General features: G+C 45.3%; 1 protein-coding gene across 1 annotated transcript in view; it reads left to right on the top strand.

The window, feature by feature from the left end:
- Window positions 1-650: 650 nt before the first annotated feature.
- LOC129693549 (adhesion G protein-coupled receptor E4-like) overlaps window positions 651-27,332 on the top strand; it is a gene marked incomplete at its 5' end in the record, with an annotated part of 55,479 nt that continues 28,797 nt past the window's right edge. The window contains 4 exons of the mRNA XM_055630350.1: window positions 651-770; window positions 6,222-6,406; window positions 9,260-9,418; window positions 24,135-24,335. Of these exons, the coding sequence (XP_055486325.1) occupies window positions 651-770; window positions 6,222-6,406; window positions 9,260-9,418; window positions 24,135-24,335 (665 nt within the window). The remainder of the gene's footprint in view (window positions 771-6,221; window positions 6,407-9,259; window positions 9,419-24,134; window positions 24,336-27,332) is intronic.

Genomic DNA, 27,332 nt, shown 5'->3' on the forward strand with positions numbered 1-27,332 from the left:
GAGCTTCCAAAGTCGGTCTCCAGCAGAGGTCACCAGCTCCTCGATGTTAGGCCGCAGTGCGGACAGAGATATAATACGTGAACAAATTGCATCTCCGTCCAGATAAGAGATTAAAAAAGGTTCCCCCATCACTGCCCCCACCCCCCACATCAGCTAAGCTAAAGAACACTAAAACATACATTTAACACATACAAAGAAAACAACAAAGAAGGAAGAGACAAGACAGACTGGTGGCGAGGCAGCCATTGCTGGTGCCACCCGGTGGTTCAGAGATGCTGTCTGAGTTACTCCAGCTATTTGTGTCTATCTGCTGGATTATTCATGTATTTTTTGTGAAAGCTTTAAAGAAAGACCTTTATGGTTTAAAGTAAATAGACACAAAAAGCTGGAGTCACTCTGGAGAGAAGGAATGGGTGACGTTTCTTCTTTTAAAGACCATGCTCCACTCGTAATTAGAAAAAGACGTTGCCAATCTCTGTGTACAGGGTATTGTGAGCAACTCATTGGGTTTCTGGAGAGAGATAGGATTGAGAACCATTGGAAATATTACGTTATTTTCTACACAAAGATTTGACAAGTTACTGAAGCTGTGTGACATTTGATTCCCTGTTTTTAATGCTGCTGTTGACTTTTCTCATCCATTTTCAAAGAAATCTGCATGCAAGCAATCCGGAACAGCACAATCCCAAACGATAACAGATTAAAGTTATCCACTGGCAATAACAGCCTGAACATTGGCTGGAAGAGCGTGGCAGGGAAAGAGAATTTTGGTAAGTCCAAGTACAGCGTCAACCCTATTCATGGCTTTTTGCCATCTCATTGTAAGCTAAAGTATTACTTTTGATGTAGTTTCCTTTGTTAGACAGGCGAATGCCTAATTCTTTACTGCTAATACATGGGGGAAACTTCCAGATAATGGGAAGGAGAGTGCACAATATAAATGCCTCATTATACCTCAATCATATCCTGATATTATGGAGCATCTTTTGTAATGTGTAAGACAGGTTTAGGAGATTTCAAAACAAGCCCCTTCACCCAGGGTCTTTCTACCTAGAGGACATGGGTTTAAGGTGAGAATGGAATGATTTTATTGGAACCTGCGGAGCATCCTTTTCACAAAGGGGAGTGGTGAGTACATGGAATGAGCTGCCAGGGAAGGTACTTGAGGCAAGTAGAATAACAACATTTAATGGAGACTTAGAGAGATACCTGGATAGAAAATGTTACGGATATGGACCAGTTGTTCGCAAATGGGACTACCTTAGATCAGGCTTCTTGGTCAGTATGGACAAGACGGGCCAAATGGCTTGTGTCCGTACCATATGACACTGAAATGGTTAATGTAGGAATAGATCAGATGGGAGACAATCTGGATGTTATAGGAAGGAACTGCAAATGATGGTTTCCACCGAAGATAGACACAAAATGCTGGAGTAACAGGCAGCATCTCTGGATAGAAGGAATGGGTGATATTTCAGGTCGAGACAATCAGGGGTGAGGGAGATAGAGATAAGGAAATGTAAAATGTGAAAAAGAGACAAAGGTGATGAAGATCAAGAACCATTGTTAGCTAGGAGAAGTTAACAACAAAGCAAACAGAGATAAAATATAAACAAGGACAGTAAGACTGGTCGGAAAACTGGGAAGGGGTGAAGGATGGAGAGAGAAGGAAGGCAAAGGTTACTTGAAGTTAGAGAAGTCAATATTCATACTGCTGGGGTGTAAGATGCCCAAGTGAAATCTGAATTGGGAGTAGGAGATAGAGTCTCTACAGGAAGCAGGGTGAGAAAAGTGTAGTCAAGATAGCTGTGAGAGTCAGTGGGTTCACAATAAATGTCTGTTGATAGTTTATCTCCTACGATGGAATCGGTGAGATCAGGAAATGGTGGGGAGATGTCATAGATGGTCCAAGTAAATTTGAGAACACGATGGAACTCAGTAGTAAAGTTAATGTAGTCAGTGAGTTCTGCATGGGTGCAGGAGGTAGTACCGATGTAGTCATCAATTTAGCAGAGAGAGTTCGTGGATAGGGCCAAACCATCAGAAGTTGTCTTTACTAAACACATAAATCCTCCAACATTTTCGCCACCTCCAACTGGATCCCATTACTGGCCACATCTTCCCATCTCCACCCCTTTCTGCTTTCCGCAGAGACTGTTCCCTCCGAAACTCCCTGGTCAACTGATTCCTTTCCACTCAAACCACCCTCTCCTGAGAAACTTTCCCCTGCAACTGAAGGAGATGCAACACCTGTCCCTTTACCTTCCCCCTTGCCTCCATCCAAGGACCCAAACAGTCTTTCCTGGTGAGGCAGAGGTTCACTTGCACCTCCTCCAACCTCATACACTTTATCCGCTGTTCCAGATGTCAACTTCTCTATATCAGTGAGACCAAACGCAGGCTCGGCGATCAGGTGTTTCGCTGAACACATCCGCTCAGTCCATCTAAACATACCTGATCTCCCAGTGGCTCAGCACTTCAACTCCCCCTCCCATTCCCAATCTGACCTTCCTGTCCTGGGCCTCCTGCATTGTCAGAATGAGGCCCAGCGCAAATTGGAGGAACATCACCTCTTATTTTGCTTGGGTAGCTTACACCCCAGCGTTATGAACATTGACTTCTCTAACTTCAGATAGCCCTAGCTTTCCCTCTCTATCCCCTCCCCTTCCCAGTTCTCCCACTAGTCTTACTGTTTCCGACTACATTCTATCTTTGTCCCGCCCCCTCCCCAGACAGCAGTCTGAAGAAGGGTCTCGACCCGAAATGTCACCCATTCCTTCTCTCCAGTGATGCTGCCTGTCCCATTGAGTTACTCCAGCATTTTGTATCTACCTTCAATTTAAACCAGCATCTGCAGTTAATCCCCATAAACACATAAATCCCCATGCTCTGTTACTTGGTTTGATGTTGAGAGCTTGGATTGGTTAGTCCTATTTCTACCACAGTGTTTCCCTACAAGTAACTATTCAATGTTTGCCCTTCCTGTTGACAGAAATCAAATCCAATCCAATCTCAAATATCCAAAGTTCACACTAACCATTGGTCATCCATTCACATTAGTTTTATGCTATCCTACTTTTGCATCCACTACCTACAGGGGCAATGTATGAAGACTGATTAACATGGAACATTCAATAATACAACACAAGAGAGACCCTTTGGCCCACAATGTCTGCACTGAACATGATGCCAAGACACTTATCTGTTTGCACACAATTCACATCCCGCCATTCCCTGCATATCCATGTGCCTATGCAAAAGTCTCTTAAATGCCATCTTTGTATCTGCTTCCACCACCACCACCCTCATTAGTAAACTACAACCTATAAACCTACAAACTTGCATATCTTTGCAATATTGGAAATAGCAGGAGCACCCATAGGAAACTCACACAGTCACAGGGAGAACGGACAAACTCCACACAGACAGCACCCGGGATCAGGATCGAACCCGGGTCTCTGGCGCTGTGAGGCAGCAACTCTACCAGATGCACCACAGTGCGATGAATTAGCATTATTTTCAAAATCGGAGATCATCCAGTCAGAGCAAGAATGAGAAGAAATGTCTTCAAGCGGTAGGTCATCAGCCTCAGAAGTTCCTGTCTAACGAAGGCTGTGACTGGTCAGGTCCAGAGGGATTTTGCTGCTAGATTGTTTCTCTGTGAATAGTGAATGGATCAATGTGAGGGATCAACCTTGTTCTCCACCTTATCTACCTGTCCACAATAGCATTGGTACAAGTGACCAACACTGTCCTTGTGGAGATCAACTGCCCAGCACAGTGGCGCAGCGATAGAGTGGTTGCCTTGCAGTGCCTGAGACCCGGGTTCAATCTTGACTATGGGTGCTGTCTGTACGGATTTTGTACATTCTCCCTATGACTGAATGTGTTTTCTCCGGGTATGCTGCTTTCCTCCCACATTCTACAGACATGTAGGTTTGTAGGTTAATTGGCTTCTGTAAATTGTCCCTAGTATGTAGGATAGAACTAGAGTATCGGTGATGATGGGTCAGAGTGAACCCGGTTGGCCATAGGGCCCGTTTACACTCTGTATCACTAAACTAATTTAAACTAAACTACATTTTCTGAAGCATTTCTAATTTCTATATAGTAGAGAGTCAGGGCCTATCTGGCAGCTCCAAGTTGTGCATCATGAGGCATGGTGGGGCTTCAATGGCATACACATTCACCAGCACCATCTGTAAGCATATGGCCCATACACCCTCACTCGATTAATTCTCTCCAACCAGGGAGTCGACGTTGGCTCAGGCAGGGCATCTGCACCTGATGTACCCAGGAATGAGATGCCAGACTAATGAAACTGCAAAGTTAAACCATGCAGGAGACAGGGCCATGTCGACTCATAGGGGATCTTTCTGGAGATCAACATCCCTACCACACCTAGTCATGAATGATGCTCATGAATTGTGTGCTGAAGGCAACGCTGAAGCTTTACACCAGACCCAGTTAGAAGTAACAAGTGACTGATGCATCTCAGTTCCTCCTGAGATCTCCAATATCTAAGAAGCTGGTCTTCAGCCAGTTCAGTTCACTCGAGCTGATAAAGAAATGGCTGTAAGCATTGGACAGAGTAAAGGTTGGGTGATCAGATAACATCCTTGCTGCTGTATTAAAGAGCTGCTCTCTAAAACAAGCTGTGCCTGTAGTCAAACTGACCCAGTGTAAGTCTAGCATTGGTATCTATCCTACCAGTGGGGTGAATTGCCCAGGTGATGTCCTGTCACAAAAGGCAGGACAAATGAATACAGCTACTTGGTGCACGATCATCATCAAAGTGATGGGAGGAGACATAGAAGGTGCTTTCATCAATCACTAACTAGCTAATTCCAACTCTGGGATTCACAAACCCAAGGATGGAGCAAAGACATCTATAGCGAATGCCCCTGATAGCAACGCAGTATTTGATGGAGTGTGGCATTAAGCAGCATCTGGTAAACCAGGCCAGTGTGCATCAAAGGGAAAACATTCCAATGGATGGAGTCAGATCAGACTCGTGGAAAGGCAGCTGTGGTCATTGGAGGTCAATAATCCCACCCCAGGGGCATTACTGCAGGAGTTGCTCAGGGCAGTATCCTCGGCACAACCATCTCAGCTGCTTCCATCAGAAGATCAGAGGTTGGAATGTTTGTTGATGGATGCACAATGTCCCATTCCTGTGACAACTCCACAGCTAATGAAGCGGCTTCTGGCTGCAGGCAGCAAGGTGTAGAAAACATTCAATGTCACATGACATTCACACCACAAATGGCTGGTAATGACTGTCTCCAGTCAAACCACCTGGCTGGACATCTCCTGGCACCTGTATCAGCTCTGGACACCACAAAACCTTTCCACCATCTACAAGGGACAAGTCAGGAATGGCCAAATACATGGCCAACATCTGTCAAGAGTTTGACACCATCCACAATGAAGCAATCCCCTTGATTAGTACCCCACCTATCACACTGAACACTTACTTTCTCCACTATTGGTGCCCAGTGATTTGAGTTTCATTCATTAGGTACTCGCCCAGGCTGCTCCAAACCCATGGCTTTTACCACCAAGAAGCACAAGAGTTTCAAGCACATGGGAACATGACAACTTTTGCCCCTCTCTAAATTACACCCCCTCCAGACTTGGGAATAACCTTCAGTGAATTAAGCAAAGCTTCATCACCGGGTCTAAGTCTGAGAACTTCTTCTCAGCAGCAGGCATGTGGGTAGTAGAGTGATGAACCTGGTAGAACAACAGCCTCACAATGCCAGAGACCTGGGTTTGATCTTGTCTGTGTGGTGTTTGCAAGTTCTCCACATAGGTTTTCTCCGGGTGCTCTAGTTTCCTCCCACATCCCAAAGAGGTGCTGGTTTGTTGGTTCATTGGACAGTAAATTGGACAGTGTGTAGTCAATGGATGTGTAAGTGGGATAACATAGACCTAGTGTGAACCTAGTGTGATCGATGGTTGGCGAGGACTCGATGGGCCAAAGGACCTGTTTCCATGCGGTATCTTTCAATCAATTTGATCAAACACTGCGGAAGCACCTTCAACAGGGCTGCATAGTTTACGATAGTGCCACTACCACCATGAACCAACAGGGATGGTCTCTACACATTGACCAGGAAATTAATCTTTGTGTCTCTGCTCCTGAATCACACTTGATGTCTGCACGTTGCCATGGCGATGAGGGTAAGCGCTCAATGTTTAACATTTCCTTTGTACAGATGTTGCTGCCGTTGTCCTTATCTGGTACAAACATCTGGGCTCTCTTATGGAACCGAACCTTATGGAAGGCTGCGAGAATGAAAGCAAGCTGGGGCTGAACTCAGACATTGTTAGTGCTGCAGTAACGAACACAGGCAGGAGCCACCTCCTGGAACCAGTCACTCTCACCTTCGGCAACAAGAAGGTTTGTTCAGGAGCAGCAGCTGAAAATCTGAAATAAATGTAGAAAGTGCTGGAGTTATTCAGCAGGTCAGTCAGAATCTGTGGAGAGGAAGGAGCTAATACTTGTTTGAAATTCCATGATGGAGGAATAGCAGGGTGTGGATGAGTCGTGGAAGGAAACTTGTGCCCTTGTCCTTCTGACTGGAACAAGCTGGCAGAAAATAGCAGGAGGAGGCCATTGGGCCCTTTGAGCAGTCATTATGATCAAGGCTGATCATCCACAATCAGTAACCAGTGCTTGCCTTCTCCCCATATCCCTTGATTCCGCTAGCCCTAGAGCTCTATCTAACTCTCCTTTAATGTATCCAGTGAATTGGCCTCTAATGTGGCAGAGAAGTCCACAAATTCACAACTCTGGGTGAAAATGTTTTTTCTCATCTCTGTTTTAAATGGCCTCCCTTTTATTCTTAGACTGTGGCCCCTGGTTCTGGACTCCCCCAATATTGAGAACATTTTTCCTGCATCTAGCTTGTCCAGTCCTTTTATAATTGTATATGTTTCTATAAGATATCCTCTCATCCTGCTAAATTCCAATGAATACAACCCCAGTCTTTCACATCTTTCCTCATATGACAGTCCCGCCATCCCAGGGATTAATCTTGTGCTCCTACGCTGCATTGCCTCAATAGCAAGGATGTCCTACCTCAAATTAGAAGATCAAAAACTGCACACAATACTCCAGATGTGGTCTCACCAGGATCCTGTACAACTGCAGAAGGACCAGTCTCAACTGGGTCCAGGTGAGACCACGTCTGGAGTTGAGGGGGAGTTAATTGCTTTGCGGTAGATTTGTAAAGCACTTTGGTTCAAATACTGGTTTTGTTGAAAAGTGCTATATAAATAAATATTATTATAGATGGGTGCCAGGAGGTGAGTCACTGAGTGAGTTATGATTAGTGTTATGGTTGTCACCACATTCAGTCACACATTCATATAGCATAAGAACAGGCCATTCAGCCCACTGCACCCTCACTGACCAGTGGCTACCCATCTGGTTCACATCCCATTCCCAGCACATGGTCTATAACCTGCTCTACCAAGGTGTTTGAAGTCCTCATCCAAACATATATTAAATGCTATAATTCTCATCTACTGCATCCGTTGGCCCCGTCCAATGTGGGCTTCTGAACATTTGCACGATCAAGTGTAGACTCAGCGACTGTTTCACTGAACACTTGTGCTCGGCCTGCCGGATCACATGGACTTCCCCTTCCCAACTGATCTTTCTGTCCTAGGCTTCCTCCACTGCCAGAGTGAGGCCACACACAAACTGGAGGAATTTGGGTGGTTTAATATCCAATGGTATAAATATTGAATTATCTAATTTTATGTAAGGTATATAAACACCTCACTCTCCCTTCCCCTTCTTCAAGCCCCCCCCCCCACTTCCTCCACTAAAGGTCCATTAACCAGCCCCTCAGTTCAAACCTATGTATCCCTTTTGTTTTCAGACCTATCTCCAGCCTACAATCAGCTGTTGCTGTCCCTGATTTTTCACTTACCGGTTTTTCCCTACTCACCCGACTACAATCGGTCTGAAGAATGGTCCTGATCCAAAACATCACGTATGCAACTTCTCCAGAGATGCTGCCTGGCAATGCTGAGTTACTCCGACAATTTGTTTCTCTCTACTTATGAAATGCAACAGTGACTCTGCTCCCACCACTCTCTCAGGCAATGTGTGCCACTCTCTGAAAATGCATCCCCTCAGATCCCCTTGGTCTATGTTAACTTTTACCTGATCAAAGTTCTCAATTTTTATCTATCATAGTTTCCTGCGGCTGACCCTTGAAACATCACCTCATAAATCATAATACCTCAGTGATGTTCCATTATGAGAAAAAACACACGTAATCTCACCAGTCTTTCAGAACTGAAACTTAATCCCAGGCAACCTCCTGGTGAGTCTTCTCAGCACCCACTCCAATGTTATTGAATCTTTTCAATAAAGAAACTTATAAAATTGAGGTAGCGAGACTTCAAGGTCTGCTTGTTCCTTCTCTCCAGAGATCCTGCCTCCATCTCTGGAGAGAAAACACTCCATCATTTTGTGTCTACCTAGCGAGAGTTAAAGGTCTGCTTGTTCTTGTTACAGTGAAGAGCATGGGTGGCAGAAGAAGGAAATGCTGGATGACAAGAGATATTGAGGCTCTGGTGAAAATAAAGAAAGAGGCATATGTCAGCTGGAGGCAGCTGGAATCGAGGAGATACCCGGAGGAGTACAGAGGATGCAGAAGTACACTTAAGGAAATGAGGAGGGCAAAAAGGGCAATACGATAGGTTTGGTGGAGAAGATTAAGGAGACACCAAAGTTTTTAGAAGAAATTTTAATAGGATAAAAAGAGTAACTTGGGTGAGAATTGGGAGCCTCAGAGACTAAAGTAGACATCTATGTGCGGAGCCGCAGGAGATGGCAGAGGTCCTCAATGAATATTTCACTTGTGTTTTTACCGTGGAGAAAAAGCAAAAGACTAGGGAGTTCAGAAAAATTATGCTGTGATCTTGAGTAAAACACACGTGCTGGGTAACTCAGCAGTTCAGGCAGCATCTTTGGAGAGAATGGACAGGCCACATTTCAGGTCAGAACACTTATTCATATTTATATGAGGTGTTGTTCCTCCACTTTGCATGTGGCCCTAATCTGGCAATGGATGAGGCCCAGGACAGAAAGGTCAGTGTAGAATGGGAAGGGAAGTTAATATGGTTAGAACTGGGAGATCCACTCTTGGCGGATCGGGTGTAAGTGTGCGGTGATTCGATCATCTCATCTATACTTGGTCTCCTTGATGCTAAATATTTTTTTCTCTCTCACCAGCCCACTGATAAAAGAGCCAAGTGTGTCTTCTGGAACAGCTCAAACTTCAGCTGGTCCACTCAAGGCTGCCAATTGGTTGAGTTCAACGCAAGATACACAGTGTGCAACTGTACGCACCTGACAAGCTTTGCGGTGCTCATGGCCCTGGATGTAATAGAGGTACAGTCCGCACGAGCCGGGGTTGTGAGTGGGAGGTGTCTAAAATCAAGGGGCCACAGACCGTTCCCCAGGGTAGAGGAGTCTAAACCTAAACGCACTGGCTTAAAGGGGGGATGGGATAGACTGAAACGAGACATGAAGGGTGACGGAGTACTTATGGAACAGGCTGCCAGAGAAAGTGGTAGAGGAAGGTACAAGTATGCTACTTAAAAGACACATACAGGTACTTGGATAGGAGAGGTTTGGAGGAATATGGGCTAGCACAGGCAAATGGGACTTGCTCAGTTAGGAAATTAATCCTATTGACGAGTTGGGCCGGAGTTCCTGTTTCCTTTCTGTATGGCTCCATGAACCTTTGTGATAGAGTGGTAGAGCTATACAGCATGGAAACTGGCTATTCAGCCTACATTGTCCATGCCAGCTTGGTCTTTGGGGCTAGTACTATTTCCTTAAATATGGCCCACAGCACTCCTAAACCCTTCCTATCCTTATATCTGTCCAAAACCCTTTTGTAAGTACTAATTGTGTCCACCTCTACTGCTTCCTCTGGTAGCTCGTTGCAGATACTGACTCCCACGAGTGAAAAAGCTGCCTCAGAGGATCCTCTTAAACCTCCCCCCTCTTAACTTAAGCCTATGCCCTCTAGTTTTAGTATCCTTTATCTTGGGAGAAAGACTGAGCCACTAAGGTCAGCCCCTCAGCCTCAAACACACCAAAGAAAAAAGTCCCTGGCTCTCAAACCTCTCCCTATATCTCAAGCCAACAAGTCCAGGCAACATCCTGGAGAATCTCTTCTGTGCCCTTTCCAACATAGTGACATCCTTCCAGTAGCTGGCAACCAGAACTGCATAGAGTATTCCATTTGTGATCTCACCATCGACACGTACAGCTGTATCATGATAAACCAACCATTGTACTGAATACCCTTCCCAATGAAGGAAATTGTGCCAAATGTTTTCGTCACTACCCCGTCAACCTGAACCATTACTCTCAAGGAACCATTCACCGAGATGTTCTTTTAGCTTCAAAATAGTTATGGATAAAGATGGGCGGGGGAGTGGTCACAAGCCTTGCCCTTCATCCCAACAGGAACATGCTGCCCCTGTGCTCTTGCTACCTCATGTTTGGAAGCCTCCCACTTGCCAGTTCTCCTTACCTGCAAACAAATTCTCCCCGTTGACCTCTGCAAGTTGTCACCTCATGGCTCTGAAATGACCTTGCCCCAATTTAGGGCCTTAACTTTGAAGTAGTCCTACATAACTACTTTAAAACTAATAGAAGTATGGTCCTGAAGTCTCCCCTCCATCCCCACCACTACTGAAACTTGTTCCCTAAGAGGAAGTCCAGTGCTTTGCCCTCTCCATAGGCCCCATGCAGGGCTTTCTTTGATTTAACCAATTCAATCCTGTCCAGACCCTTTACACCATGGGAAACCAGTCAATTAGGGAAGTTGGAATCTCCCACTAATACAATCCTATTATTTTTACGGCCATCTGCAACCTCCTAACACATCTCCACTAATTCCCATTGACTATCAGAGGCCTATAATACTCTTCCATCAAAGTGATAATTCCCTTCCTATTTATAGGTTTGACCCATATAGCCTTACTATATGATACCCCAAGAATACCGTCTCTAAGCACTGTAGTTATCTCCTCCCTAATCAAAAAGGCAACTTCCCCTACACTCCTCCCTTATCTGCGTCTCTATCAGCTCCGTAGTATCTGTTCCCTGTACACACTGAGCTGCCAGTCCCGCCCTTCTCTCCAGGGAATTCCCACAAGGAATTCCGGGAACTCACCACTCTCTGTGAGAAGAAATTTCAAGCAACTTAGCTTTAAGTGCTGCCCCCTGTCATATAACGATGTCTCCTTATTCATGTCTCCCTGCTGATGGAAACATCTCAATGGCTGCCTGTCACACCCCTAGGATAATGAACGTTTCAATACGATCAGCCGGCATTCTTCTCAACTCCACCCAATACAGATTCAATTTCTTTAGCTGCTTATAATAACAACCCTCTCAGAGAACCAATCCATGAACTCTTTAGATAGACCCAAAATGCTGGAGTAACTCAGCGGGACAGGCAGGGTCTCTGGAAAGAAGGAAGGGGTGGGTGTTGTTTCGGTTTGTGACCCTTCTTCAGACTGAGAGTCAGAGGAGAGGGAGACATAGAGATATGGAAGGGTGCGATGTGACTCCAGCATTTTGTGTCGATCTTTAGTGTAAACCAACATCTCCAGTTCCTTCCTACATAACACCCATTAACTATTTATTTGACTGTCTTTAATACCACTGGATCATTTTTAAATAAAGGAAGCAAAAACTGTGCACAGCTGTGGTAACCAGGGCAGAGGGTCTTCAAATGGAAGAAGTGATGGGAAGATAGAGGTTATGACCAGTAAATCTTCCAAGGAAGGACAGGCAGGAAGAGGTTTAACTGGCTTACTGATGGGAGACAGAGGGTTATGGGGAGAGGCTGAAGATCTGTGACCAATAGTGTTCCATAGGGAACTGTGCTGGGACATCTGGTGTTTAGTTTATAGTTTAGTTTAGAGATACAGCGATGAAACAGGCCCTTCGACCCTCCGGGGCCATGCTGACCAGAGATCTCTGCATAGTAACACTATCCTACACAAACTAGGGATATTTTTTACATTTAACAAGCCAATTAACCTACTTACCTGTACGTCTTTGGAATGCAGGAGAAAACCAAAGATCTCAGAGAAAACCCATGCAGGTCACGGGGAGAACGTACAAACTCTGTACATACAGCACCCATAGTCGGGATCGAACCCGGATCTCCGGCACTGCGAGCGCTGTAAGGCAGCAACTCTTAACTACGCTGTAAGGCCGTCTCCCTGCAGCCCTGGTGTTTGCGATATACATAAATGATTTTGACGTAAACATAGATTGGTTGGTTAGTAAGTTTGCCAATAACACAGGGGTGGCACAGTGATGCAAGGGTAGAGTTGCTGCCTTACGCTCCAGATACGCGGATTGTGCTGTACGCTTCAGCGTCCAGGACATTGTTGTGCCATTTACGTCGCACCAGGATGTAATCTAGCTGGCGCTTTTCTTCTGTGCACCGGTCCTGATGTGTGCACAGCTCTCCTTGGTGCCTTTTGAACATGATGTTGGCTGCTAGGAGTCTATACTCCTGGAGAAAGGTGCCGAGTTGTTGACCATTCCGATCAGTGTCACCAGTGTGATAGATGTAACAGGCATCCTCCGGTCTGAGGCAGACATTGAAGTCCCCAAACACAGCCAGAAAATTGTGCACATGTACTCACTCCATCGCAACTTGGAGAACAGAGTGGAATTGTTCCACTTTGGCCTCAGGGCTGCTGTTGTGAGGGGAGTAGCATACCATGACAGTGGTGACAATGTTACCACTAAACTCAGCAGAGGAACTCGGTCACACAGACCCTTGCCCCCCACCCCCCCCCCTTGCCCCCCCCCCCCCCCCCCCCCCCCCCCCCCCCCCCCCCCCCCCCCCCCCCCCCGAAGAGTAATTGAGGAGGTGAAGAATAACAACCTGCCGGCCATCCTAACGTTCATAGACTTCAGGAAGGCTTTTGACTCGATTCATCGATGTAAAATGATGAGGATTTTGAAGGCTTACGGTATCCCTCCTCGTGTCCTTAGAGCAATTGAGGATATGCACTTGGGCACCACAACCAAGGTTGTCACCCGGCTGGCGAGAACAAAGTGCTCGAGATCCTCGCGGGGGTCTTACAGGGAGACACGCTGGCACCCTTTCTCTTCGTTATTGCCCATGTTAATGCCAGGAGGCAGGCGCTCAAGGAACATGAGGACCTTGGCTCCACAATCACCCCAAGGAGTTCGAGAAGAATCGGGCCAGTTAACTTGACAGACCTCGACTTCGCTGATGCCATCGTCCTGCTGTCAGACCAGATTAGGGAGGCACAGGAGCTGCTCGGCAGGGTCGAGACGGAGTGTGAGAAAGTGGGCCTTCACCTCAAGAAGACGGAGTACATGGTGTTCAACGTTGGTGACCATGAGCCTTTCAAGACCAGTGGCGGTGCATCTCTCAAGAAAGTGGAGGACGTCAAGTACCTGGGAGCGAGGGTGCAGGGCTCGGAGAATGACACCAAGGTCCAGAAAGCGCTCGCATGGAAAGCTCTCAATAACATGGGGAAAATCTGGACGTCTCGGATGTCTAAGGGTCTCAAACTGAGATTCTTGCATGTAACTGTAGAGACCATATTATTGTACTGGTGTGAGGCATGGACTCTCACTCGAGCACTGTCCAAGTCTCTCGATGGTACATCCACCCGAATGTAGTTGGAGGGACCACATCACAGTGGTAGGGAATTGAAGAATACAGTTGAACAGAGGGATCTGGGAATAACCGTGCATAGTTCCTTGAAGGTGGAATCTCATATAGATAGGGTGGTAAAGAAAGCTTTTGGTATGCTAGCCTTTATAAATCAGAGCATTGAGTATAGAAGCTGGGATGTAATGTTAAAATTGTACAAGGCATTGGTGAGACCAAATCTGGAGTATGGTGTACAATTTTGGTCGCCAAATTATAGGAAGGATGTCAACAAAATAGAGAGAGTACAGAGGAGATTTACTAGAATGTTGCCTGGGTTTCAACAACTAAGTTACAGAGATAGGTTGAATAAGTTAGGTCTTTATTCTCTGGAGCGCAGAAGGTTAAGGGGTGACCTGATAGAGGTCTTTAAAATGATGAGAGGGATAGACAGAGTTGATGTGGACAAGCTTTTCCCTTTGAGAATAGGGAAGATTCAAACAAGAGGACATGACTTCAGAATTAAGGGACAGAAGTTTAGGGGTAATATGAGGGGGAACTTCTTTACGCAGAGAGTGGTGGCGGTGTGGAATGAGCTCCCAGTGGAAGTGGTGGAGGCAGGTTCATTGGTATCATTTAAAAATAAATTGGATAGGCATATGGATGAGAAGGGAATGGAGGGTTATGGTACGAGTGCAGGCAGGTGGGACTAAGGGGAAAAAAAATTTGTTCGGCATGGACTTGTAGGGCCGAGATGGCCTGTTTCCGTGCTGTAATTGTTATATGGTTATATGGTTATCACTAACACCCTGCTCTATGGGGAGATTCCACCTCTGACCTAGAAGATCAGAATGAGAAGGATGAGGCTCGCTGGTCACTGCCACCGCCACCCAGAAATGCCAGCAAACAAGGTTGTGTTGTGGGAACCCACGCATGGAAGACGTGACCCGGGACGGCCAATCAGGACGATATAACTATATAACAATTACAGCACGGAAACAGGCCATCTCGACCCTTCTAGTCCGTGCCGAACACGTATTCTCCCCTAGTCCCATATGCCTGCGCTCAGACCATAACCCTCCATTCCTTTCCCGTCCATATAACTATCCAATTTATTTTTAAATGATAAAAACGAACCTGCCTCCAACACCTTCACTGGAAGCTCATTACACACAGCCACCACTCTCTGAGTAAAGAAGTTCCCCCTCATGTTACCCCTAAACTTCTGTCCCTTAATTCTCACGTCATGTCCCCTTGTTTGAATCTTCCCTACTCTCAGTGGGAAAAGCTTATCCACGTCAACTCTGTCTATCCCTCTCATAATTTTAAAGACCTCTATCAAGTCCTCCCTTAACCTTCTGCGCTCCAAAGAATAAAGCCCTAACTTGTTAAACCTTTCTCTGTAACTTAGTTGCTGAAACCCAGGCAACATTCTAGTAAATCTCCTCTGTACTCTATCTATTTTGTTGACGTCCTTCCTATAATTAGGCGACCAAAATTGTACACCATACTCCAGAATGCTGAAGACGTTGATGGAAGACGCATGTGAAGAGACAAAAGAGGAGCTTGCCAGCTGCATGGAGGACAGAGATGTGTGGTGCATCCATCACCGTGCCCGTCGGAAACCAGCACCACTGCGTCACTAATGTTTTCAATGATGATGATGATGGAAGGCAGAAGACAATGAGTGGCAATAAACGCGGCTTTTTGTAGTTGGCTGAGAGTGGAATTCTCTGCCACAGAAGGCAGTAGCAGCCAATTCACTGGATGTTTTCAAGAAAGAGTTAGATTTTGCTCTGGAGAAAAGTGCAACCACTCTGTCAGCGGGAGATTGAGGAACAGATGCATAGACAGTTTACAGAAGGATGCAAAAGCAACAAGTTGGTGTTGTGGATGATTTTATCTTCCCCAATATTGACTGGGAATTGCTCAAAAGCTTCAGATGAGGCAGAATTTACAGGTGTATCCAACAGTATGTAGATAGTCCAACTCAAAGGGATTCCAGGTTGCCTCGTGTTGGGAAACAAGCTTGGCTGGGTTATTAAATTCAAATATTAAGGGCCAGCATAGTCTCTCAGTAATTGAATCCAGAGATCCAGGTTCAATCCTGATTCAGGGAGTTGTCTGTATGGAATTTGTACCTTCTCCCTGTGACTGCAGGGGTTTCTCTGGGTGCAGTTTCCTCGCACACTCCAATGTACAGGCTTGTAAGCTAATTGGCTTCCGTAAAGTGTAAATTGTATCTAGTATACAGGATAGTGCTAGTGTACGAGGTGATCGCTGACAGTGGGCCTAAGGGCCTATTTTCCTGCTGTATCTTTAAAGTCTAAAGTAAGGTCACTGGTGTTTCAATGAAAGAGGTTTTTGGGAACAGTGATTATAACTGCAAAGGTATTCAGATAGTTATGAATAAGAATAAGTCTGGACCTTGTGGTACTAAGTGGGGTTAGGTGCATGCAGCATTATTAGGCATCTGCTAGGGAGAGTATATTGGGAGCATCGGTTATTGGGTAAGTCCACATCTGACATGTGGAAGTGGTTTAACGGCCAGCTGACTAGAGTTCAGGACCATATGTTCCAGTGAGGAGGAGACATAGGATGGCAAGGTAGGGGGAACCTTGGATCATCAAAGACGTTGCAAATCTGGTCAAAAAAAATAGGGAGCTTATGTAAGGTTGAGAAAGATAAAATCAGACAGGAACTTTGAGGAGTATAAAGCCACGAGGAAAGAAGTAGGCCAAAAGGGAGAACAAAATGGTATTGGTGAGTAGGAATAAAGGAAAATCCTGGGCTTTTTATCCGTATATTACGTATAAGCAGATAACTGGAAATAGGTAGGACTGTTCAAGGCTCAAATGTTGATTTGTGCTTGAAGGATATAGATGAGATACTTAACAAGTACTTTGCATCTGTTTTCACCAAGGAGAAGGACGTGGAGGATAGTGAGATCAATGTGGAGAATACTAATACACAGTGGCACAACTGGTCAAGCTGTGTCAGGAACAGTGCCAGAAACTTTGGCTCGATCTTGACCAAGGGTGCTACCTGTGAGGTTCATACGTCCACAAGTTCTGGGAACACCATTAGGCCATTCCGCCCATTAAGTCTACTTTCATGTTCAATCATGGCTGATCTGTTTTCCCTCTCAACCCTTTTCTTCTGCCTTCTCCACATTATCCCTGACACCCTTAGGAATCAAGAATCAGTCAATCTCTGCCTTAAAAAATATCCACTGGCTTGGCTTCATCTGTGGCAAATAATTCCACAGATTCACCACCCTCTGACTAAAGAAATTTCTCCTCATCTCCTTTCTAAACATACACCCTTTTATTGTGGCTATAGCCTCTGATTCTAGACTCTCCCATTAGTGGAAACAGCCTTATTCTATCCAGGCCTTTCACTATCCGGAATGTTTCATTGAGGTTCACCCTCATCCTTCTATAATTCAGTGAGTAGAAGGCCCAGTGCCGCCAAACGCTCATCATATGTTAACCCAATCATTCATGGGATCAATCTCGTAAACCTCCTCAGCACCGTCTCCAATGTCAGCACATCCTTCTTCAGATATGGGGCTCAAAACGGCAAATATGCTTGCACTTTCTCCCTGTGACTGCACGGGTATTCCTCCGAGTGCTCCAGTTTCCTCCCACATTGCAATGCTCATGAGTCATTGCAGCAGAATTAGTCCATTCGACCTATCAAGTCTACTCTGCCATTCAATCATGGCTGACCTACCTTTCCATCTCAACCCCATTCTCCTGCCTTCTCCCAATACCTCTGGCATCCTTACTAATCAAGAATTTGCCAATCTCCACCTTAAAAATACCCGATTTAAAGTGGCAAACTCTGCTTTAAAGTGGCAATGAATTACACAGATTCACTACCCTCTGACAAAAGTAATTCTACCTCATCTCCTTTGTAAAGGTACATCCTTTTATTCCAAGGCTGTGCACTCTGGTCCTAGACTCTCCAACTCGTGGAAACATCCTCTTCACATCCACACGAACCAGACAATTATTCGATGTTTCAATGTCCCCCTCATCCTAGATAATATCTCAGGACACACATTGTTGGTAGGATGGTTCAGTTATCAGGCTATGGAACCATCCCACCAACAACTAGTCCAGATCTACTATCTACCTCATTGGAGACTTGGACTATCTTTGATAGGATTTTATTGGATATCTAGCACTAAACATTATTCACATTATTCCCATTATTGGGTATTTGTACACTGTAGATAGCTTTATTGTAATCATGTGTTGTCTTTTCACTGACTGGTTAGCACGCAACAAGCTTTTCACTGTACCTTGGAACACATGACAATAAAGTAATCCTTCTAAACTTCAGCGAGTACACGCCCAGTGCTCGTCATCATACATTAACCCAATCATCCTCTGGATCATTCTCATAAACCTCTAACCCTCCAATGCCAGCACACCGCTCCTCAGACAAGGGACACAAAACTGCTCACAATGCTCTGACAGTGCCTCATAAAGCCTCAGCATTACATCCCTATTTTTAATATCTAGTTCTCTGGAAATAAATGCTAACATTGCATTTGCTTCCTTACTACCAATTCAACATGCAAATTAACCTTTTGGGAATTCTGCTCCAGCATTCCCATGTCCTTCTGCACCTCCACTTTCTGAATCCTCTGCCCATCTAGAAAATAGTCTATGACCAAAATATTCCTACTCCCAAAGTGCATGACTGCACACTTTGCTATGTTGTATTCCCTCTGCCACTACTTTGGCCACTCTCTCAACCTATCCAAGACCTTGCCTCGCTGACACTACCTACCCCTCCACCTATATTTGTGTCATCGACAAACTTGACCACAAAGCCTTCAATTCCCTCATCCAAATCATTAATAGACAATGCAAAGTCTAGTGGCCCCAAAACCAACCCCTGCGGAACTCCACTAGTTACTGGCAGCCAACCAGAGAAAGCCCCCTTTATCCCTACTCTTTGCCTCTAAAATCTTACCAACCATTGAAGTCAGGCTAACCAGCCTATAGTTTCCCCTCTTATCCTTCGTTGCCTTCTTGAATAGCGGAGTAACATTTGGAATTTTCCAGTCCTCTGGGACCACTCCTGACTTCAGTGATTCTTGAAAGATCACCAGTAATGCCTCCACAATCTCTAATGCTATCTATTTCATAACTGTGGGGTGTTGTCCATCTGATCCAGATGACTTATCCACCTTCAGACCTTTCAGTTTCCCAAGCACCTTCTAGTTAGTAATAGCAACTCCACTACCTTCTACCTCCTAACTCTCTTGGAATACAGACATTTGGCTGGTGTCTTCTTCTGTAAAGACTGATACAAAAAACGTATTTAATTCATCTGCCATTTCATTATTCCCCGTTATTACTTCAAAGAACATTACAAGAAGGGTAGTCGAAGTAATCCAACACAGTCTGGGCCCGGGAACCACAGAATCGCAGGGTGGAAATGTCATAAACTAGATGGCACAGCATAAAGGTATGAGAGGCCTTAACACCTTAAGTTTAATGGAGATGAACGGGGCATGTTTTTTACACAGAGCGGCGGGTGCCTGAAACACACTGGCGGTGTGGTGATGGTGGTAGATATGATGGTGGCATTTAATGCCGAGAATGGAAGGATATGGATCATGCACAGGCAGAGGAAATTTGGTTAAGCATCATGCTTGGTATGGCCATTGTGGGTTGAAGGGACTGTTCCTGTGCTTCTAATACTCCAGGTGCTGCCTCACCACTATGATGGACCATAGTCAACAATCTTCCTTATATCTAAACATAAACGTTTTTGCAATAAGGGCCATCCAAACTAACACCCTAAAGGCCATTCTTGCCTTCCTAACTACTTTCTTCAGCCTGCTAACGTTTTGCAACTCCTGCACAAGAACACATGACTTCTCTACTTCCGTCATGGAACATATACAAAATATTGAACATAGAATAGTACAGCACAGGAACAGGCTCTTCTGCCCACGAGGTCTGTGCCTAACATAATGCCAAAAGCAACATATCTGCCTACATAATCCATATTCCTCCATATCCTGCACATCCATGTGCTTATCCATAAGTCTATTAAATGCCATTATCATAACTGCCTCCATTTCCACCCGACAACTTGTTCCAGGCACCCACCATCCTTTGTGTAAAAAAAAGCCTTGCCCCACAGATCTCCTTTAAACTTTGCCCCTCTCACCTTAAAGCTATGCCCTCTAGTATTTGACATTTCGATCCTGGAAAATAGGTTCTGACTATCTCCCATATCTATGCCTCATTTGCAACGCTCCTTCATTTAGATAATGTTCTACCTTTGAATTCCTCTTCCAGTGCATGACCTCACACTTTCCACATTAAACTCCATTTCCTAACTTTTGGTTCTTTATTCTCCCTGTAGAGTCGTAGATTCAAAGAGTCAAAGAGTGATACAGTGTGGAAACGGTCCATATCCCTCCAAACCTGTCCTTTCCATGTACCTGTCAAACAGTTTCTTAAACGATGGGATAATCCCAGCCTCAACTACCTCCTCTGGCAGGTCGTTCCATACCCCGACCACCCTTTGTGTGAAAAAGGTACCCCTCTGATTCATATTAAATCTTTTCCCCTTCATCTTGAACCTATGTCCACTGGTCCTTGATTCCCCTACACTGGGCAAAAGACTCTGTGCATCTGCCCGATCTATTCCCCTCTTATACACCTCTATAAGATCACCCCTTATCCACCTGGGCTTCATGGAATAAAGAACAAGCCTACTCAACCTCTCCCTATAGTTCACACCCTCTATTCCTGGCAACATAAACCTTTTCTGAAGCAATTCAAGCTTGACAATATCTTTCCTATAACATGGTGCTCAGAACTGAACACAATATTCAAAATGCGGCCTCACCAATGTCTTAAACAACTGCAACATGACCTCCCAACTTCTATACTCATTACTCTGACTGATGCAGGTCAAAGTGCCAAAAGCCTTTTTGACCACATCTACCTGCGACTCAACCCTCAAGGAACCATGCACCTGTACTCCTTGATCCCTCTGCTCTACAACACTAACCAGAGACCTACCATTTATTGTGTTGGTCCTGCCCTTGTTCGATGTCCCAAAATGCAACACTTCACATTTCTCCGTATTAAATTATATCAACCATTCCTCTGCCCACTTGGCCAATCGATCCAGATCCTGCTGCAATCGTTCACAACCATCTTCACTATCTGCAAAACCGCTAACTTTTGTTTCATCAGCAAATCTTGCCCTGTATGTTCTCATCTTGATGTAGATGGCAAAGAGTACCAGGCCCAGAACCGAACCCTGGGGCACACCACTGGTCACAGGCATCCAGTCTGAGAAACAATCTTCAACCATTACCCTCTCCTTCCTTCCATGGGGCCAATTTGCTATCCATTCAGCTTTCTCTCTTTGGATTCCACGTGATCCAACTTTCCAGGTTAGACAAAAGTGCTGGAGAAACTCAGTGGGTGCAGCAGCATCTATGGAGCGAAGGAAATAAGCAACATTTTGGGCCGAAACCCTTCTTCAGACTTCCAGAGCAGCCTACCATGTGGAACCTTGTCGAAGGCCTTACTGAAGTCCATGTACACAACATCTACAGCTCGGCCTTCATCAACCTTTTTGGTCACATTTTCAAAAAAATCAATCAGATTTGTGAGACACGATCTCCCACATACAAACCCATGCTGACAATCCCTAATCGACCCTTGCCCATCCAAATGCCTGTATATCCTGTCTTTCAGAATACTCTCTAGTAACTAACCAATTATAGATGTTAAGCTCACTGGCCTATAGTTCCCAGCATTTTCCCTGCAGCCCTTCTTGAAAAGAGGTAAAACATTTGCCACCCTCCAGTCTTCCGGCACCTCTCCTGTAATTAAGGACAACTCGTAAAATTTCAACCAGGGCTCCTGCAATGTTCTCTCTAGTTTCCCACAATGTCCTCAGATATATCAGATCAGGCCCTGGAGATTTGTCTGCCTTCAAACACGACGGTACCTTCAGTACTTCTTCAACAGTAATCCTGACTGCTCTCAAGACACTTCCAGTCACTGCTCCAATTTCCTAGGTCCTACTGTCTTTCTCCTCTGAAATATCGATGAGAAATACTCATTGAGGACCTTGGCTCCACACAGAGGTGACCGCTTTGATTCCTGAGAGGTCCCACTCTCTCCCCTCCAGGGATGCACTTGATCCCAGCTGCCTATACATGTCCCATGCATCCTTCTTGTTTTTGGCTAATGTCTCAATTTCCGTCGTCAGCCAAGCTTTCTTATGTTTGCCTGCTTTGTCCTTCACTCTAATGGGGACGTCCACATCCTGAGCTTTCTTCAGTACATGTTTAAAAACATCCCACTTGGCTGATGTTCCTTTCCCATCTAATAACCTGCTCCAGTTAACTTGAGCGAGACCTTCTCTCATACCCTCAAATTGGCTTTAACCCTGTTCAGCATTTAAACACGGGACCCTCTGCGTCCCTATCCATATAACTATCTTAAACCTAATCGAAATGAGGTCACTGGTCCCAAAAGGCTCCTCCACACACACTTCATTAACGTGCCCTTCCCAATTTCCCAATACTAGATCCAGCATTGCCCTCTCACGTGTAGGAGCCTCCACATACTGCTTAAGAAACCTTCAGAACAGTTTTGAGGAATTGCACCCAATCTGAACCCTTCACGCTATGATTTTCCCAGTCTATATTGGGAAAGTTGAATTCCCCTCCTACAACAACCTTATTTGACCTGCAGCTGCCTGCAATCTCCCGGCACATTTGTTCTTCTAATTCCTGTTGACTATTTCCCTTTCTTGTTCCTCAGCTCCACCCGTATAGCCTCACAACATGAACCGTCAATAATGTCACCTCTCAACACAGTCGTGACATCTTCCTTAACGAACAATGCAATCCCCCCTCCTCTTTTCTCCTCACCCCTGTCTCTCCTGAAGCTCCTTTACCCCAGATTATTGAGCTGCGAGTCCTGCCCCTCCCTTAGACAGGTTTCAGTCATGGCTACAATGTCCCAGTCACTCGTACCTATCCATGCCCTAAGCTCATCTGTCTTACCCATCAGGATCTTTGCAATAAGATAAGCGCAGTTTAAACCAACCTTCCTTCCTCGGTCTCCTACCTATTCTGCCCACTAACCTTTCCCACACCATCCTCCATACCAACTTCTAGACTCTCAGTGTCATGTCCTGCACGAGATCCCACCCACCTGCCAATCGAGATTAAACCCATTAGCATTAAGTGTAGCATTAAGTAGCATTAAGTGTAGCATTAGCAAACCTTCCAGATGGGATGTTGGTTACGTTTAGGTGCAACCCGTCCCCCTTTTCGCAACCCTGCCCCAGAAGAAATCCCAATTATCCCAAATCCCTGCACAAACTCCTCAGCCACACATTCATTTCCCCAGTCTTATTATTATTACCTTAACTAGCACGAGGTACTGGAGGCAATCCTGAGATCACTATCCTGCAGGCACTACTTTTCAGTCTTCTACCCTATTCCGTAAATTCTTGTTGCAGAACCTTCTTCCTCTTCCGACGTATGTGCCAATATGCACAACAACATCCGGCTGCATCCCCTCACTCTTGAGGATGTGGTGCAGCTGCTCAGAGACGTCCTGGCCTAGTACCAGGGAGGTAACACACCATCCTGGAGTCTCGCCTGCTGCAGAGTCCAAACATAATTCAGCATCTTATTTCATCTGCATCACGGTGGTGCAGCGGTAGAGTTGCTGCCCTACAGCGCTTGCAACACCAGAGACACAGGTTCGATCCTGACTATGGTGCAGTCTGTTCGGGGTTTGTACATTCTCCCCGTGACCACGTGGGCTTATTCCGAGTTTCGGTTTCCTCCCACACTACAAAGCCGTACAGGTTTGCAAGTTAATTGTCTTGGGTTTGTATACTTGGTATAAGTGTAAATTGTCGCTAGTATGTGTAGGATAGTATTAATGTGCGGGGATCGCTGGTCGGCGCAGACTCGGTGGGCTGAAGTGCCTGTTTCCATGCTGTATCTCTAAACAAAACTAAAATCTATTATAATCTTATCGGCAAACATGACACTGAGTCCTCGCCCCCAGGTCATTAATATAAATTCCAACTAGCCTAATCCAAGAACTGACCTGAATGCACCCTCATTGCAGATTTACAGCCTGGAAAAGATTAATTCAATCTTATATCTGTTAACCTTGGCTATTTTTCAGGTATGATTTCAAGGATGAAATTTGTATGAATGGATTTCATGAAAATAGAATTTAGAACAGTGCAGAAACAGGTTCTGCTGCTACAAAGTCTGTGCCGACCGTGAGACCAATTTAAACCACACATTCCCCACATGTGGTCTGTAAACAGTCATCCCCACTGTTCATGTGTCTATGTGAATGCCTCAAACATTACTCTAATTTACAATGGCTCTTTTCTCCTCAGGGGAATGATGCTCACAATCTAGATCTGATCACTCTGGTCGGCGTTATTGTCTCTCTGGTTTGCCTTGCGCTGTCAGTCCTCACCTTCACCCTGTGTCGGGCCCTTAAAAGTATCAGGACCACCATCCACACTCACCTGTGCATCAGCCTCTTTTTGGCACAACTGCTGTTCATCTTTGGAATTGACAAGTTCGAATATCAGGTAGGTGAAGATAATGGTGCCCACTTCTCCCAGTGATCACACTCAAAAGGTCAAGGTCAAAAATTGTATTTGCCATTTGTGCTTACACACATAGGAACTCTTGTGCGGTTGTTCAGAGAGTCAAGTCAAGTCAAGTTAAAAAGACACACAGAAGACACATAATCTATAAAAACATATTTCTCAGGAACAGGCCTTGGTGCATGACACCAAGATGGGCAGTGAGCCACATCACTGTTCATTACTACACTCAACACATGCTACTGTTTGGCCCCAACAGTGTAATGGCCCAGTGTATAATCCAATGCATCATCCACTGTACAACCCAATGTACCAATCCATTAGTGTGTAAGAAGGAACTGCAGATGCTGGTTTCAACTGAAGATAGACACAAAAAGCTGGAGTAACTCAGCGGGACAGGCAGCATCTCTGGAGAGAAGGAATAGGTAACATTTCAGGTTGAGACCAGTCTGAAGAAGTTTATATGAACAATTTGTATGAGAATATGCAAGGCATGATTAGTAAGTTTGAAGATGCCATTAAAATATCATAGAGAGTAAATAAGGTTGTCAATAATCAGCTGGGTAAGTGTACCAAGGAATGATTAATGGAGTTTAATTAAGATGAGTACATAGTATTTTATCTAGAATATGGGAATCAAGAACCAGATGGCGATAGAGGAGGCCCAGGACAGAAAGGTCACTGTAGGAACAAGAAGGGGAGTTAAAATGGTTAGCAACCGGGAAATTCAGTAGGCCATGGTTTAGTACGAGCGCAAGTGTTCAGCGAAACAGTCGGCCGATTCTACACTTGGTCTCGCCAATGTAAAGGAGGCCACATCTGGAACACAGAGAATGAGACACAAAAAGCTGGAGTAACTCAGCAGGACAGGCAGCATCTCTGGAGAGAAGAAATGGGTGATGTTTTTGTGTATATCTTCGGTTCAAATCAGCATTTGCAGTTCCTTCCTACACACAGAAGATGAGGTTGGTCACGTGACCCAACGTCATCTCAACTGGAAGGATTGCTGGGTCCTGGGTTGATGTGAGGGAAGAGCTATAGGGACAGGTGTTACATCTCCTGCGGTTACTGGGGAAGGTACCTGGGATTTGGGTGGGAAGGGATGAGTGAACCAAGGAATAGAAGAAGGAGCTGTTTCTCTGGAAGGCAGAAAGGGGTGGAGATGGGAAGATGTAACTACTGATGGGATCACATTGGAGGTGGTGGAAAAGTCAGAAAAATAAGTGTTGGATGTGGAAGCTGGTGGGGTGAAAGGTGAGGACCAGGGAAACTCTATTCTTGTTCAGTTTGGGGGGAAGGGGACGCAAGAGCAAAACTACGGGACACTGAGGAGGTGCAGGTGAGGGATCTGTCTATGACAGCAGGGGGAATCCACATTTACTACAGAAAGAGGACATCTCGAATGTCCTAGGATGGAAAGCCTCCTCTTGGGAGCTGATTTAAGGATAAATTGGCTGTAGAGGACAGTGTCTATATTACAATTGTACAAGATGTTGGTGTGGCCACATTTGGAGAGTTGTGTTCAGTTTTTGTCAGCATAGGATCGATGTCATTAAGGTGGAAAGAGTGCAGAGAGGATATACAAGGATGATGCCAGGACGGAGGCCTGAGCTATGGAGGGTGGTTAGGCTGGCTCGGATTTGATTCCTTGGAACGCAGGAGGCTGAGGGGTGATCTTATGGAGGTGTATAGGATCATGGGGGAAATAGAGGTGAATGCACAGAGTCTTTTCCCCAGAGTAGTGGAATCAAAAATCAGAGAATAACATTTTCAGATTAGATGGGCATTTAATAGGAATCTGGAAGGCAACTTTTTCATACAGACGGAGGTAGATATATGGAGCGGACTGCCAGAGGGGTAGTTGAGGCAGATACGGTAACAACATTTGAACAAAATTTAGACAGATACCTGGATAGGAAAAGTTTCCAGGGGTATTGGCCAAACGTGAGCAAGTGAGTTAAGTGCAGATAGGATATCTGGGTGGTCATGGACAAGTTGGGCTGAAGGGCCAGTTTCAGTGCTGTACGACTCTACGACTCTATTACTTGAACTGTCCCAAAATCTGTTAGAAACATTGTTGAACTTCTTTCTGTGAGTGATTCAGAGGTGTTTCTATACAGCAGCAGTACTACATCTATGAAGATATGTGTTGTCCTTCTGCAACATGCTGAATCATAAAAGGATCTGGTCCAGTACATCTTATTATTTCCTTTGTTCTGCATTCTCCAAGCGATCTGTAAGATTATACAGCAAGTAGCAAGTTTTATTTAGTGTATGGTTTGGTCCACCCAGGATGATAACATCACTTTCTCCGTCTCTCAAAATAGATCATATAGAACTGTCAGAGCAGAACTGGGGAAAACCACACGTGCACACAAACCAACTCAGCTGTAGAGATAGAGAAGGCAAGTGAGAGAAAGTTGTCCTCACCCATATTGTACTGAACTGTGGTCAGCAGCATGTGCCTGCTACAACCCAGCACAGTTATGAAAGGACATTGAGCTTCATAAATGCTGCCTTGCCACTTCCTCTGGCAGTTTGTTCCATATACCCAGCACCCTCTGTGTGAAAGCATTGTCCCTCAGTTTCCCATTAACTCTTTCCCATCCCTCCTTAAACCTAAGCTCTCTAGTTGTTAAATGCCTCATGGGGAAAAACACTGTGCAGGGCTAGCACAGTGGTGCAGCGTTGGAGCTGTTGCCTCACAGCGCCGGAAACCCAGGTTCAATCCTGACAACGAGTGCTCTCTCTGTGGAGTTTGTACGTTCTCCCTGTGACCACGTGGGTGCTCCGGTTTCCAACTACATTTCAAAGCCGATCGTGGTTAGCTTCTGTAAATTCCACCTAGTGTGTGGGATAACATAGGACTAGCGTAGGGATGATCGATGGTCGATGTGGACTCGGTGAGCTGAAGGGCCTGTTTCCATGCCGTTTCTCTAAACTCAACTATACATTCACTCAATCTACTCCCCATGACTT

Source organism: Leucoraja erinacea, unplaced genomic scaffold, assembly GCF_028641065.1.
Source record: "Leucoraja erinacea ecotype New England unplaced genomic scaffold, Leri_hhj_1 Leri_343S, whole genome shotgun sequence".
Taxonomy (NCBI): Eukaryota; Metazoa; Chordata; class Chondrichthyes; order Rajiformes; family Rajidae; genus Leucoraja; species Leucoraja erinaceus.